Source organism: Ascaphus truei, chromosome 3 (assembly GCF_040206685.1).
Source record: "Ascaphus truei isolate aAscTru1 chromosome 3, aAscTru1.hap1, whole genome shotgun sequence".
Classification (NCBI taxonomy): Eukaryota; Metazoa; Chordata; class Amphibia; order Anura; family Ascaphidae; genus Ascaphus; species Ascaphus truei.
Genome location: NC_134485.1, coordinates 64,386,240 through 64,400,873, shown reverse-complemented (window position 1 = coordinate 64,400,873; position 14,634 = coordinate 64,386,240). Strand labels below are relative to the sequence as shown.

General features: G+C 42.9%; 1 protein-coding gene across 2 annotated transcripts in view; it reads right to left on the bottom strand.

Annotated features, from left to right (window-relative positions):
• ZSWIM7 (zinc finger SWIM-type containing 7) overlaps nt 1-14,634 on the bottom strand; it is an 80,017-nt gene that overhangs the window by 39,282 nt on the left and 26,101 nt on the right. For both annotated transcript variants that reach the window (XM_075594175.1, XM_075594176.1), the window contains exons 3-4: nt 9,025-9,046; nt 7,639-7,741 (exon numbers count right to left, since the gene is read on the bottom strand). In XM_075594175.1, coding sequence (XP_075450290.1) covers nt 7,639-7,741; nt 9,025-9,046 — 125 coding nt within the window. The remainder of the gene's footprint in view (nt 1-7,638; nt 7,742-9,024; nt 9,047-14,634) is intronic.

Below are 14,634 nucleotides of genomic sequence, written 5' to 3'. Positions count from 1 at the left end.
TTCATGGAAACTGAAATTGTTGGGTCAAGGGACCATGAGAAAAAAAAAAATCTAATGTGGTAAAAAAAACAAACAAACATATAGAAAGTCCACTGATACAAATCCAAAAATAATATTTTTCTGTAATTTGCAAATTGCACCAGATGTGTGTTTATCAACAATTCTCTTACGAACGAGGCAGGCCAGCAGGAGGATGACCCTTACTCATGAGAATACTAACATTAAAGTATTTAACTATGTATTTTGTCACATTGGATGTAGCATTGGGTATTTTTGTCTTTTGTTGTGTACATTTGGCCACACAAATATATATATCTCTCATGTTCTTGTATAGCGCTACTAGTTTTTACGTAGCACTTTACAGAGACATTTTGCAGGCACAGGTCCCTGCCCTGTGGAGCTTACAATCTATGTTCTTGGTGCCTGAGGCTCAGGGAGATAAAGTGGCTTGCCCAAGGTCACAAGGAGCAGTCACCGGGAATTGAACCAGGCTCCCCAGCCAGTCCTTCTCGTGTGTGTGTGTGTGTGTGTGTGTGTGTGTGTGTGTGTGTGTGTGTGTGTGTGTGTGTGTGTGTGTGTGTGTGTGTGTGTGTGATGTGGTGGGTTCTGGGGTTAGAGCTTGCTGGGATTGTGTGTTCATTAATTTTAATTTTCAACTGGTATCAGTTGTTTGGAGGTTAGTGACCCCTTCTCCCAGAAGTTTTTCCATGTTCCTGAGGACTGGTCCACTGAGGCCATTCTCCCTCCACTGCAGAAGTAAATGAGAATTTTTGCAGGTAGTGTTGGGACCTGCATACTGGTCATGCCGTGAAGTGGCTGCAGGCTTATAACGCTTTGGCAAAAGGATTTAACTAAATGACCCTTACTCATGAGAATACTAACATTGAAGTATTTAACTATGTATTTTGCCACCTTAAGGAATTTCAGCCAAAGTTAATAAGTGAAATAATGTTCACTTTAAACAAAAATGTTGACTGTCACGGTAACTTATGACAAGATATAATAAACACCAAATATCTGGGTTGAACTGAACGAGGCTTAGATATGATAAAATATAATTTATTCCTTGAAGAAGGTGAACACAACAGATTATACAAATAACAGACACAATATAGCATTTACTTAAAGGTTAGGACAAGAAAGCCATCAAGATACAGGATGGGCCATTTCTTCCATAATTCAGGTTCAGATGTGGACATCACGACAATGCATGAAGAACATGAAGACCATGCATGAAGACAATTGAGTAAGGGTTGACTCTGACTTATATACCATTTCAACCCTTTACTCTTAACCCTACGCGCCGAGTTGGCTAGAAAAATCTCTTTGAAGTAGATTTTGGCTTCCCCTGTAAGTGTGAAGTACCACACTTAAAACCACTCAGCTCCTTTGTTCCTGCCCCTAGTATAAACAATCAGGGCAGTTACCTTTTGATCACTTTTGATCACAGGGCTATGCTAAGTTTTTCAGAATGCCCTTCCTGCCCTATTTAGCATAGCAGATGGGGTCTGCATTTTCAGAGCAGATCCAAAATCCCATATACACTTTAATATTTTCACTTATTAATAAGTTCCGTTCTGGTGGGTCCAGTGGGTCGAAATCTGCCAGTTATTAAAGCCTACAGTGACCCTACATATTGGCCAAATTACAACTCTCTGCGACCTCCAGAACCGGAGATACAGAAATACACTTTAATAATTTTTTTAAAATACAGGATTCGTCCCTTTAAAAATGAATCTCTGCTTTTCACTCTTTCCCCATTGAAATCAATGGGATCCGCCGCCATAGCGTTGAATGGCGGGCTCCGCCGTTGCCGTCAATGGGGTTTCCCGCCATAGACTTTCAATGGAGAAACGCCGCCATAGGAGCTTATGGAAAAAACACAAACTTTACATTCGTCCATACTCCGTCTGGTTGGTCGGAGGGGGCTGGGAAGGGTCATGCATTAAAGCCGGAACCTGGGCTACATGCCACCCTAATCCCATCCCCCTGGTCATTCCAGAACCGGAGATATGTACTTACATTTTTCAGCATTTCACACTTGGTCGTTTTTACACCACGCGGCTTTTCCCCATTGGAATCAATGGCCGGCGCCGCCATAGACAATGCATGGCACACGCCGCCATTAGATTCAATGGGACCTCCGCTCCGCCATTGAAGTCAATGGAAAAAACACAAATCTTTACATTCGTCCACACTCCGTCTGGTTGGTCGGAGGGGGCTGGGAAGGGTCATGCATAAAAGCCGGAATCTTGGCTACATGCCACCCAAATCCCATCCCCCTGGTCATTCCAGAACCGGAGATATGGACTTACATTTTTCATCATTTTACACTTGGTCGTTTTTACGCCACGCGGCTTTTCCCCATTGGAATCAATGGCCGGCGCCGCCATAGACAATGCATGGCGCACGCCGCCCTTACATTCAATGGGGCCTCCGCTCCGCCATTGCAGTCAATGGCGCGACCCCCTTTCTCCGTTCGACCCCTTACGGGGATCTCTCATTCCTGGACCCGGTGTGGATCATGTGTGGGGGTTCCTAGGAGCAAAAAGAACTTTATTCCCAGGGGCCCTAGAACTTAAGATTCCCACGCCAATTGTCTTTGAACTTGACCGAAGTGATTAAACTCTTTTCAAAGACATTGTATCCGCTTTTGCGGTCTGCGGTTTGGATGGCTGCCAACCTGTTCCTCGAGGCCGGCGTTGAGGAATCTCCATTGAAGTCAATGAGCCCATTGACTTACAATGGGAAACCGCCACTCCTCCTCTCGGACGCCACCTGCTGGTCGTCGCTGGAAAACAGGTCCAAAACCGCTACTTCTCTCATTAGAACGCATGGAGGCTCAATGGAGACCTACGGACGGCTACAAAATGGAGCCTGAAAAGACGGGAAAAGGGAACAAAGGGCTATAATCACTAAATTAACATTAACCCCTTCCCTCCCGCATCAACCCTAGTGTATGTGTGAGTGCAAACACCAGGATGAGACATTACATTTACACAGGGGAATAAACATTTGGATACTGAAGCAAGGTAAAAACACATTACTGGACCTCAGTCCAGTTAACCCCTTGCATTCCAAATGAGAGTAGAGGATGGCCAAATGGGGGGGTAACCCCTTTAATCCCGGGCCAAATCCTCTCTCTCATGACATTGACGTCTATTAATCAGTGCTAAGTTTTACATTCTGTCTTGAAAAGGAGATCCAGTTTGTAGATGTAAGTATTAAACTTCTCAATCTTATGAGATCACCTCCAAAAATGGTATCTACATTGGTCAACTGGTTTCAACACAATGGTGAAAATATCAGTAACCAAGGACATTTTTTGGTATAAAAGGTAGTCTGTCCTGTCAAAGAAAAATCACAAGAGCAGATGCTAGCATAATATTCATTTTGCAACCGGGTAAAATCTTCCACATTGACTTGTCATCAGTCCCCCTTTAAGCACCAAACAGAGCTGGAAAAGGTGGTTTAAGAAGTGATGTCACAATAAATGAGTGGAGTAAAACAAGTATGTATGTATGTATATATATATATATATATATATATATATATATATATATATATATATATATATATATATATATAAAACAGAAACAGTAGGCGCTTACCCCAAGTCACGAAACAGAAATAAAATGGTATAGTATAAGGTAATAGACAATTAATAACTCCAATGGGTTATCTCTGAAAATGACCAAAGACAACCTTCGATCCCCTCTGCTTCAACCCGGTGTAAGGATCATCCAAATCCCTTAAAGATACGTAAAAACAGAAAAAACAGGGGAGCAAGGGGTTAAAGAAAACAGGACACACAAAAAAACCACAGATAGTCACAAATGGGGGTTAACACCCCTATTGAGGGATGATTGTAATGATAATGTTAAAATTAAACTTACACGGCCTTGTGTAAGTGTTGGTATATAGAGGTTTCTTTGATAAACACTCCAACTTGTCCTCGGAGGAGGGGGGGTAGTGGTGATTATAATAGTCAAAATCAATTACTTACACGGCCCTGTGTAAGCCAAGATGTGGTATAATAGTCTGTGGGGTTCAGCTTAACCCTTCCAAGATGTGGACCAAAATTAAGGTACCAAAACTGTGTTCTTTAGTTGAGAACTGCAGTTAAAGATCCTCTTTGGGTGCGTGGAGTTAGGCAATCCTTTTCATTCTCCCCGATTCAGCAGTTCAGGGGGTGAGTGAGGTACGGTATCAATATAAGGTTTCAAACAGAGCATTTATTAAATAAAAACAGCTGCACAAATAAACACAGGGATAACACTCACATAAAATAGTCTTTAGGCTCTTAGCCGTGTGTCAGTGAGACTTTTCCAGCCGCAAGAGCTGCTCCACTTGCGCGTCATCTCCTGCACTCCGGACGCGGAAGTGGAGCAGCTCTTGCTATCTATATATATATATATATATATCTATATATATATAGATATATATCTATATATATATATATACACATTATATATATATATCTATATATATATATATATATAGATATATATATATAGAGAGAGAGAGAGAGAGAGAGAGAGAGAGAGAGAGAGAGAGAGAGAGAGAGAGAGAGAGAGAGAGAGAGAGAGAGAGAGAGAGAGAGAGAGAGAGAGAGAGAGAGAGAGAGAGAGAGAGAGAGAGAGAGAGAGAGAGAGAGAGAGAGAGAGAGAGAGAGATAGAGATGTATGTGTATGTATGTGTCAAGCGTTCAGAAATGTTGTTAGATATTTTTGCTGCCAGTTTCCCATATAACAGCAGAGAATTTCAACTGAAGCTGAAAAATCACTTCAGTTTGCTATAGATACAAACGTTAACAATTATGAAAAACTTATTAAGATTGTAACTGAAAGAGCAGGAAAAAATAAAGGAGCCACCTACACAAAACAAGAATCAGATGAGACAAAGCAGTTACTGAGGAAACGAAAACACATGAAGCAATCCAAGAACGCAACAGAATGTTCCAGCAGCCCCTACGGAGGTAAATATCTCCAGAAGCAGGGAGTCCCCCGAGTGGAAATTAATGGGGTTCAGCTCCGGAGACCCCATACTTCAATCCTGAATAAAAACAAAATGTTAAAAAAAGAAACAAACCTTGGAGTGCCTCTTTAACATGTGTAAGCTTATGCCTGCTGCATTTCAAAGCTTGGGTTAAATAAGTGCATAGCCTGTAAATCTACTCACAGACAGCTGTTTCGACCCGGGCGGTTGCAGAGGCCCCGGGCTCTTCCCCAAGGCCTTTAAATTAAATGCCAGGGGACCGCACGAGGCCTCTGCACCCTGTACTTACCGGGATTCAGCCGCCTTCTGCATACGTCGCCATGATAACGCGGCGTCAAATTACACCGTGGGGTCACGTGGCGTGCCGCGTCATCATGACAACGCGTGTCAAATAATGCTGCGGGGTCACGTGATGTGAAGTCACGTGACCCTCTGCGTCATTTGATGCCGGGTCACTCGGGGGGAGGGGGAAAATGAGGGAGGGGGGGCGCGAGCGCAGGGACCAATACATAGGGGGGCGCAGCCAAAAAACATTGCACGACCCTGGTCTACAACACAAAGTACGTTATGGCAAGTAGAAAGGTGACAAAATGCCTCCATCGTACAGTGTACAGCAAATAAAAATACTGTACCACTTGTGAGCACATTCACGTCTTAGACAGGTCTGTGAGTAGATTTACTGGCACTTGGTAAACCCAGGCTGTGCTGAAAAAGCCGTGGAAAGCAGTGGAATTTTTGAATGCCAAAAGATAATGGGGAAAGGCAGGTTTGTGGATCTGTCCGAGACATGGAAATGTGCTCACAAGTGATATTTTTATTTACTGTACGGTGGAGGGGTTGTCACTTTTCTACTCCCCATAACTTACTTTGTGTCTGATTATAGTGCACTGGGCTTTAAAAACCTAACTGGTCTTCTTCATACACACAATACAGTTTGATGTACTAAGAACGCTTATGCTGGTACATTAAAGTAGCTTGCCCTATGTGTGATTATTATTATTTATTTTAAACACTCCATCCCCCCTTTTTTCTTAGCTAGATGGAAACAAAAAGGGTCCCCCAGAGTTGAAACTCGCTATTTTCAGTGTCGGGGGACCCCCTTCTTTCTGCAATACTTCCAGGTAAAAGTTTACCAGTTGTGGCCTCTAATTGGCCCGCATCACGCCAGGATTTAAATACGAGGAAGTATCAGTGCTACTTTTCGGTATCGGTATCTCGTGAACCAAGGTGTCCCCCAAAGCCAGCGCGGTCCAGCACCAGGGAAACGCTGCTTTCTATCCTGGTATAAAAAAGGGGAAGACCGCTAAAAAGGTATCAACACCAATAAAAAAATCTAGAGAAACACAAGTGGGTTGCCAAACAAAGTCCAGGCCTGCACAACTCCAGTCCTCGAGGGCTGCAAACAGGCCTCAGTCATACTGAGCCACTAATTGAGCCAGCTGTACTGAAGTAGGGATATCCTGAAACCCTAGCCTGTTTGCGGCCCTCGAGGACTGGAGTTGTGCAGGCTTGAAGTAAACCATTCACTGCTTCTCCAAGTCAGGGTAAGAGTTACTCTCTCTCTCTCAAAAGCAGGTACAGTAGTTTCATTACAACAATACTGAGCACTAAGTTGTTTGAGGGGTCTTCTTTGCTACTAGAGCTGTAAATCCCAGCAGACATTGCAGTATTAACCTTCTTTATTTATTTTGTTTTTACATTTTGCCGTAGTGAGATCGCAATTAAAAGTGATATAACAAACATAGAAATTTGTACCATCAACACAATGTTCTGGCTTACAGTATACAGCCTTTATTTGTTCAAACATTAAGGGTCTGTATCTTTCAATATAATCTTTCATTTTAACTTTCTGGTCACCCCTGCGCAGAAGTCAAACAGTTATTTCTTCAAATCCTTTTCTCTTCAGGCAGCACACCATCGCAGCGAAGGCTGTGTCCATAGTTGATCCGACGGCGCGAGCGATGTTGCTCGCACCAAATACAAACAACTGGAAGCTTTTGCGCATGTCCATAGATCGCGTGCACGTGAGCGCCGAAGCAGCCGATGCGTGGCGAGACAAACGTGTTTGAATTTGCAGCCAGACGGCTGGGTCACGTGCGTGGTTCAGCCAATGAGGGCGAACCGCTCACGTGACATCACAGGCACGACCCCCGTCCGGCCTTCGGCACACCCCCCATCACGCAACCCTGCAGGACACGGATCTCCTCAATTACAGGCGCGCGTGATGTCATGCACTCGGTCACCTACTATGGACCTGGCCTAAGACTGAAGAAATCAGTGTACAACAAAATACATGTATGGGGATTATAATGGCTTAAGACTGCACCATTTATCTACAAACAATGTATGTAGAAGTATTCATTTGCAATAATTTTTGTCACCTTAATTTCCCTTCTGTCAGTGTCAATGTAGGCATATAATTTTGCAGGAATAATGAGTCCTCGTCCCAAAGAATTTACAATATAATCCGGGTGCATAATGTGTGATAAAGTAACTTGCTCAATGTCATAAGAGTTAGAACTGACAAACACGACGCCAAAGCTAGTGTTGTCACCACTCCAGTTTTATATGACACTGAACATAATTAATGCTACCAGTACTTGGGGAGATATTTTAGCGTAAAATAAGCACTAGCCTCACCTGGAACGTGGTCCTTCCGCTGGGACTTGTCACTTGTGTGACTGAACGCTGATCAACCAAATCCAAGGCCTGCAAGGCTGTGGGCCCAAATATAAACTTCAGCCTGAAGACAATAAAAGTTTACATAAGCAAAGACAAAATGGTAAGCAAGGTTTGAAATATAGTGTACTTTCCTACAGATTAAACTTCCAGGGCAGTCCCTTACTATCTCTTGGTGGCTCAGATACATTTTGCAGAAAAGTGGTAGTTATAACCTGACATTGTGAGCTCCTCGGAGCAGGGACTCCTCTTCCTAAATGTTACTTTTATGTCTAAAGCACTTATTCCCATGATCTGTTATTTGTATTATTTGTTATTTATGATTGTCACGTGTATTACTAATGTGAAGCGCTATGTACACTAATGGCGCTATATAAATAAAGACATACATACAAACATACATACATACATACATGAACATCACTTCAGTGTCTCTGACTTTCAAAGCACAATTACAGGTTTGGTACTAAGCATAGCTAAGGTATGAGGTACGTTCGATCATCAGGTACATTTTTACATGAGCCCAAATTACTTCTATTCCATTCTACATTGAAGTAACATGTAGGTGATCCAGTTTTTCTAATGTGGTTCCTTTTTATTATTTTTTAAATATAGCATAACCTGCTTGTGGGCCTTGAGCACTGCAGTAAAGCCTATGTTCCACTACACCAGGCCTGCACAACTCCAGTCCTCGAGGGCCGCAAACAGACCAGATTTTCAGGATATCCCTACTTCAGCACAACTGGCTCAATTAGTGGCTCAGTATGACTCATTGTGAGGATCTATCTCAATGCCAAGGGAGAAGGATGAGGTGAGCATTCATAAGTGCCCAATAAAGTTGTGATCTGTCAAAAACAACACTGGCTATAATAGTGATTCCCAAACTGGGTATCGTGACACAATGGTGCATTGATACATTGACATATTCCCACACAGAATGTGGAGACTTGAATAAGCGTGGTGAGGCTGCATGAGACGTGGGTGGACTCTTAAGTATTTTGTCTTAATTGCTGTTGTATATTCAAAAGTTTAAATACATGTATTTATTTTTTACAGGAATTGTACTGAGGTAAAAATAAACTAAATTGAATATATTTTTCAACTTAAGATGTGCTCACCTGATCTTTACTAGGCTTAAACAAAAATAAACCAATAAATACATAAATAATTAAGCTGTTAGGTGCCAGATCCGTACAGAGAAAGTATGAAATGCACGCCTCTCAGCTGTTATGCTCTTGCAGGCTCTTAAAAGCAACCAGCTGTATACAGTAGCTGCAGGTCAACAATATGTCTGTCTTGTAACTCAAAAAACAAGCTTTGTGTAGGAGACTAAAGCAAAATACTTACCCCAGGAGAAGTTCATCGGAAACTGCAAATATAAAACAAAAAACACATCAGTCACAAAAATAATCAGTTTCTTAATAATGTACGCTCTCTCGCAGCTTTCTTTGAGCTATATTTAACATTTTAACATTACCCTCACAGTAACTTTGTTACACCATTAATATGTTCTTTTAATTGATTGCCCCAGGTTTAATCGTGTTTTTAAGGCATGGCCGGAATCATGGTTACCATATTACTGTAGTGTCTTTTGGCTAGTGAAGAAGCAAGGAGGCGTTGTGCCACTATTTGTATTCTATGAATACTATTAAAATGGTTTTAGGACGCTTTGAACAGTGCGAATGCGACTACTTCTCCTTGCTTCCTTAATTGTGATGGTCTGAGGGGATCCCGCCACGGAGATGCAACGCACCACTGAAAACTCAAAAGAATATTATTGGATTAACAGGAGTGCAGGGCAAGCACACATTTTCATATATATGTCGTACGGCTAGCCACGGTAAGGCCGCGATTATTGTGGCGTGCGTGACGTTGAGCGCGAAACATGCACTAGGCTAGGAAACATGCACTAGGCGATCGGCAGGCATGGTAGAGGCATGGCCGTGACGTCACGTGAGCGGTTCACCTTCATTGGCTGAACCGCTCACGTGACACGGCCGTCGCGCGTCATAAACAATTTAATTTGTCTCCTCTGCAGTCTGTCGCTCCCTAGCGCGCACTATGTGCGCCTTCATTGATCTCCATGAGTTTATTCCGGCGGCGCGCAACATCACTATAATCGTGGCCTAATGCATTGTCCTAAAGTTTAATACAGTCGATGCTGAATGAAGAGTTTAAAAGCACTATACCTTGTAAAAGGAGCCTTAAATTCACCTCAACCTATTGTATACTGAAGTCTTATATTCCCCAAAACCTCACGTGCACCCTTAAAGGGCCATTTCTTAAAGGAAGGTCATCGATGCTCCTAACCTCGAGAGCACCAACACATTGCACCTTTCCCAGCACAATTTGTTACCGGACACTGATGTCCTTGTATGGGCATCATGCAGCAAGAAGTAAAGATGAGCTTCCCAGTGAAACAATGAAGGCCGAGTTTCCCATCATAGGGAGCACACACACACTGGGAGCAATGGAAAGAGAGGACACCAAGGCCTCGATCCACAAAACGGTGCTACGCTTTAGTACGCTTTTACTCCAATCCATATGAATGGCAGCTGAGGCGTGCTAAAACTTAGCATCCTTTTGTGGATCTGGGTCCAAGTGGTCTAAGGCAGAAGAAGAAAAATGATAAAGACAATTGGTGCACTGCATCAATAACCCCGTCAATATATTCCACTAAATAAAAACATTGTTATTCCTTCAAATGGGATTTCTTTTTTGGGCGGGTGGGGGAGGATCGAGCGGTAGGACAACTGTATTTGAGGCGTCCAGTGTTAAAATCCATCAATGTATTACTCTCGATTTTCCACCTTGCGTTTACATCTCCCATTCCAAAGTTGGTTAACAGTAATCTAGTTTGAGCTAAGACCGGCAACATAATACACTGTCCAAGGACAGACAATACAGTACTGGATTTGTCATGCTTTAATGTGTGCGCTATTCACTGGGGCAAAGGGGCACCCCAAACAAGAGTTTTCCAGCACTTATTTTTCTCTAAATAATTAATTTCAAGATACACGTATTTAAAAATCCACTTAGTAGCACCAAATCAGTGAATAAGATATCCCAAGTGTATTCCGTAAAACGTGCTAATAACATATTTTATAAATGTGCACATTTTGAAAAGTGACATTGCAAGCAAGTGCTGTATAAAAGTTGTGTATACTAAAGAGCTGTTCCTTTGTACCAAGGCTGAGAATGAGAGACGTGTACTGTATGTATGAATAATGGACAGTCCCTTTTAATGAAATATAATAAACTTGGACCTTTTAAATAATCAAAGATTAAGCAAAGTATAATAAAAAACACGGAAAACTGTACAGTATTTGTATTTTAATTGTATATACTTAAAACAGAAATAGCTTAAATGTCACATTCCTTCCTATTCTATCATGTAAAAGTGAATAAAACACAAGCGTTAAAAAGTAAAGCATCTGCTTTAAGATCTACAGTATACACATAGAAAGTAAGTAATCCCATTAGACGTTTCATACTACTTTCCTGTGTGCACATCAAGAGGGATTCAAAGAGCGCTCACTGAATCCCAGAATAAATCAGAGAAATCAGTGAAGGGTCTTTGGTTGTAAGGCCTCGGCCAAGCTTCCCGCTGGCGCGCTGAGGCTCAGGGAAAGCGGGTGCTTTTCCTGGCCTTGCAGGTGCTTTCCCTGCGCGCCGTCACGGGGCGAGCCGGGGGCGGCCCAGTGACGTCACGGAGCTGGTTCGCCCTCATTGGGCGAACCGCTCACGTGACTGGCCCTACGCGCCGGCAAGCGGGCAAATTTTAAATTTCCCTAAGACCTACGCTTCCGCGCGCTTGCGGAAGCGTAGGCGAACCCCTACTAAAGCCGCTCTAATTGCGGCTGTAGGGGCTCAGTGCTGAGCGGAAGCGCGCCTCAGCACGCCTCCGCCCGCAAGCACTAAACATGGACGCGGCCTAAGGCGGTGCAGCTGCCGTAGGGAAAAAATGTAGAACTGGACAGCCGTCGGGTAACGTACAAAGTGTAATTGGCACACAGAATACAGCAATGGGAATTCTGTATTCTATGTGCAATAAAACATTTTTGTGCTTTACCTGACGGTAGTCCAGTTCTACATTTTTTCCCTACGGCAGCTACACCGTCTTACAAACAAGCCTCTTTACCGATTTCTCCACGGCAGGAGCACGCCGACAGCCCTCAGTGATCTGTGGAACGGAGTGAGTAACTCATTCAGTCTTTTACATTCATTTCACCACGGACTACAACCACATTGGGATGAAATGTTTCATACAACTGCAGACTCACAACATATGCTTCATACGTTTAGGCTAGTGAGCCTGCTTCTAGTGTGGTTTCTAATGCACCTATCAGTCTGCACAGTGGCTTCATGATATCAGTTATAATTACTGACTCCGTGGGACAATTCACCCGGGTTTACAGACACTGTTTGGGACATCCATGTATATTTTCTTTTATACTTAAAGGTCTTCTCAGAGATGAACTTTTATTTTTGTACTTTATAGACCATCATCTTAGTAGCATTGCTGGGGGGTTCGCTCCCATTACCTGTGCTGTATAAATCAGATAAATGCTGTAATCCAATTTAGCACATATACTGTATATGTTAATGCTACATGATGTTTGCAAACTATATTGTAATGAATTACTTGCCACATTTGGGCATATATCAGATTTTGAGAGTAAGGTGCAACATTTCACAAGGAAAGGTTTCTTTTGTGCACCTTGCACGAATTTGGTTCCTGTACTAAATGTAGCACTTCAAGATCGAGAAAAGATTCCGGTTGCCAAACTAGATACATAAGAATATAACATATTTGCTCTGGTTCAGGATTGTTAAATCTTGTTCCATACAGTATGTTGAAGAATTTAAGAAAAATAATAACAGAATGGTGTCTGACCTCTTATGGGGACAAAACATGTTCAGTGCACACTACATACTGGACACAAAATAGCTAGGAAAATCACATAAAAATTTCGACTGCAAAGATATCTTACGCTGCTAATCAAAAATGTGTTTAATGCATTTGAATGGTTACGTCAGTGGTTTGACCCCGGGTTCCGCGGGCACCATTGGGAAAGAGCTAGCACAACTCTCCCAGCTGTCCCAGGCCCGGGCGGCATCTCACGCAGCAGTGACCCGGCAGGTCCCAAGCTCAGTTGCAGCAACCGCCCGGTCACTGTGATCCTTCCTCTCCCTGCTCCTGTCAGCACCGGAAGTCGCGTTCAAATTCCGTCCGACGGGAGGAGGGAGCTTTTGACCGGCACAGCACCGCAGGCCGCAAGATAATATAGGTATGCGCGCACTATCTCTGCGGTTTTGACTGCAGGGATTTTTCCGGCAGCTCCCTACCATAGAGCAGCGCTGCTATCAATAGCACACCCCCAAGAAGCACACGCTAGGCAGTGCAGGGAGGGGGAACCTCTCACAGACCAATGGACCTCTGCACTAGTCCATTGCATTAATAACCAGGATGTATTTAATTGGTGGGTGTCTCTAAAAATAAAAATCAAACCAACATATTTAAATCCTTCCTGGAATTTGCCTTTGATGTTTGTGAGAGAGAGGGAGAGTGTAAAGGGGGAGGGGGAGTGTGTAAGGGGGGGAGAGTGTAAGGGGAGAAGAGAAAGGGGAGAGAATGTAAGGGGGGGAGAATATAAGGGGGGAGAAGAGAGGGAGGGAGAGAGCGTAACTGGGGAGGGAGAGAGCGTAACGGGGGAGTGTGAGAGGGTGAAGAAAGGGGAGAGAAAAAAAGAGCTGGGGGGGTGGGAGAGGGTGGAGACGAGATATGGGGGGGGGAGGAGAAGAGGGTTGGGATTCCTCAGAATTTCACAATCTATTTCTAGGGTTCTTTAACCAAAAAAAGGTTGAAAACCACTGGGTTACGTAAACATACAGTACTAACACATTTTACAGCATGTTTCCAGTGCAGCTCACAGTAAACATTAGAATGGATGAAACTATTTAATAGGAGACTTATTTGCATAACAGAATGTCTAGAAGAAAAGTAAACCAGACATTTCTGCGCTTTTCCCGTCATTACAAAGCAATAATTAGAAGCGCGCTCTTACAACCCCGGTACCATTAAAAGTGCATGAAAACAACTACATGGCAGATAGAACGGATGTTAATGCATTTTATTTTGGATTGTTTTCCATCCATCTCGCCCACACAGTTTAATCTGCGGACTGAGACAGGAGCAGTAAGAACAAGTCAGTCTATCTGCTATTAATCTGAAGGAGTTGGCATCATTTCCCATTTTATCACTTCACCCTGCCATCTATAAAAACAGTTGTAGCACTGCAAAATGGCCATCTTTTTAGGTGTTCTTAGCCCTCCAGGAATTTATTCATTGGCAGCTACTGTAAATGTGTTTACTACCTAGCAAACGTGAAAATATGAATAAGGGCTTAATCAACATTGCTTTTTGAAAGGATAAAATCAATACCAGATTTAATCAGCATCACGGCGAAAAAAACAATTATATCTACTGTATATAGTTTTTATTTTACATGGTTTAAATCTAGGTGTTCTATGAAAGAATGATCTAAAATGAAAAGTACTTTTCACGCAGATATGATATATATGCAACCCCGCCTTATTTCCCTATACAAAAGTTTGGCTACTAGGGTGGGGGGCCTGAGTTTACCTCCTTCATGTGTAAAAAAAGGGTGTATGTGCGCCGAGCTCGCGCATTTTATGTGATGGTGATGGTGATGTTTTCAATGAAAAAACAAAACACAATTTCAGTGACAAAACGCAAAGAAGTTTGACTTAGAACGTGCGTGCTCGGAACAAACTCTGTTTTAGCTATTTGCATTTCTATATTTATACAGTGAATTCCTTGTGTGTGTGTGGGGGTGTGTGAGCGCGCGTGTCTCTGTGTGTATGTGTCTGTGTGTCCTCCCTATGGTGCTGCTGTGGAGTCCTCTGCGCATGCTCGCCGTGTGCGCTAAACGC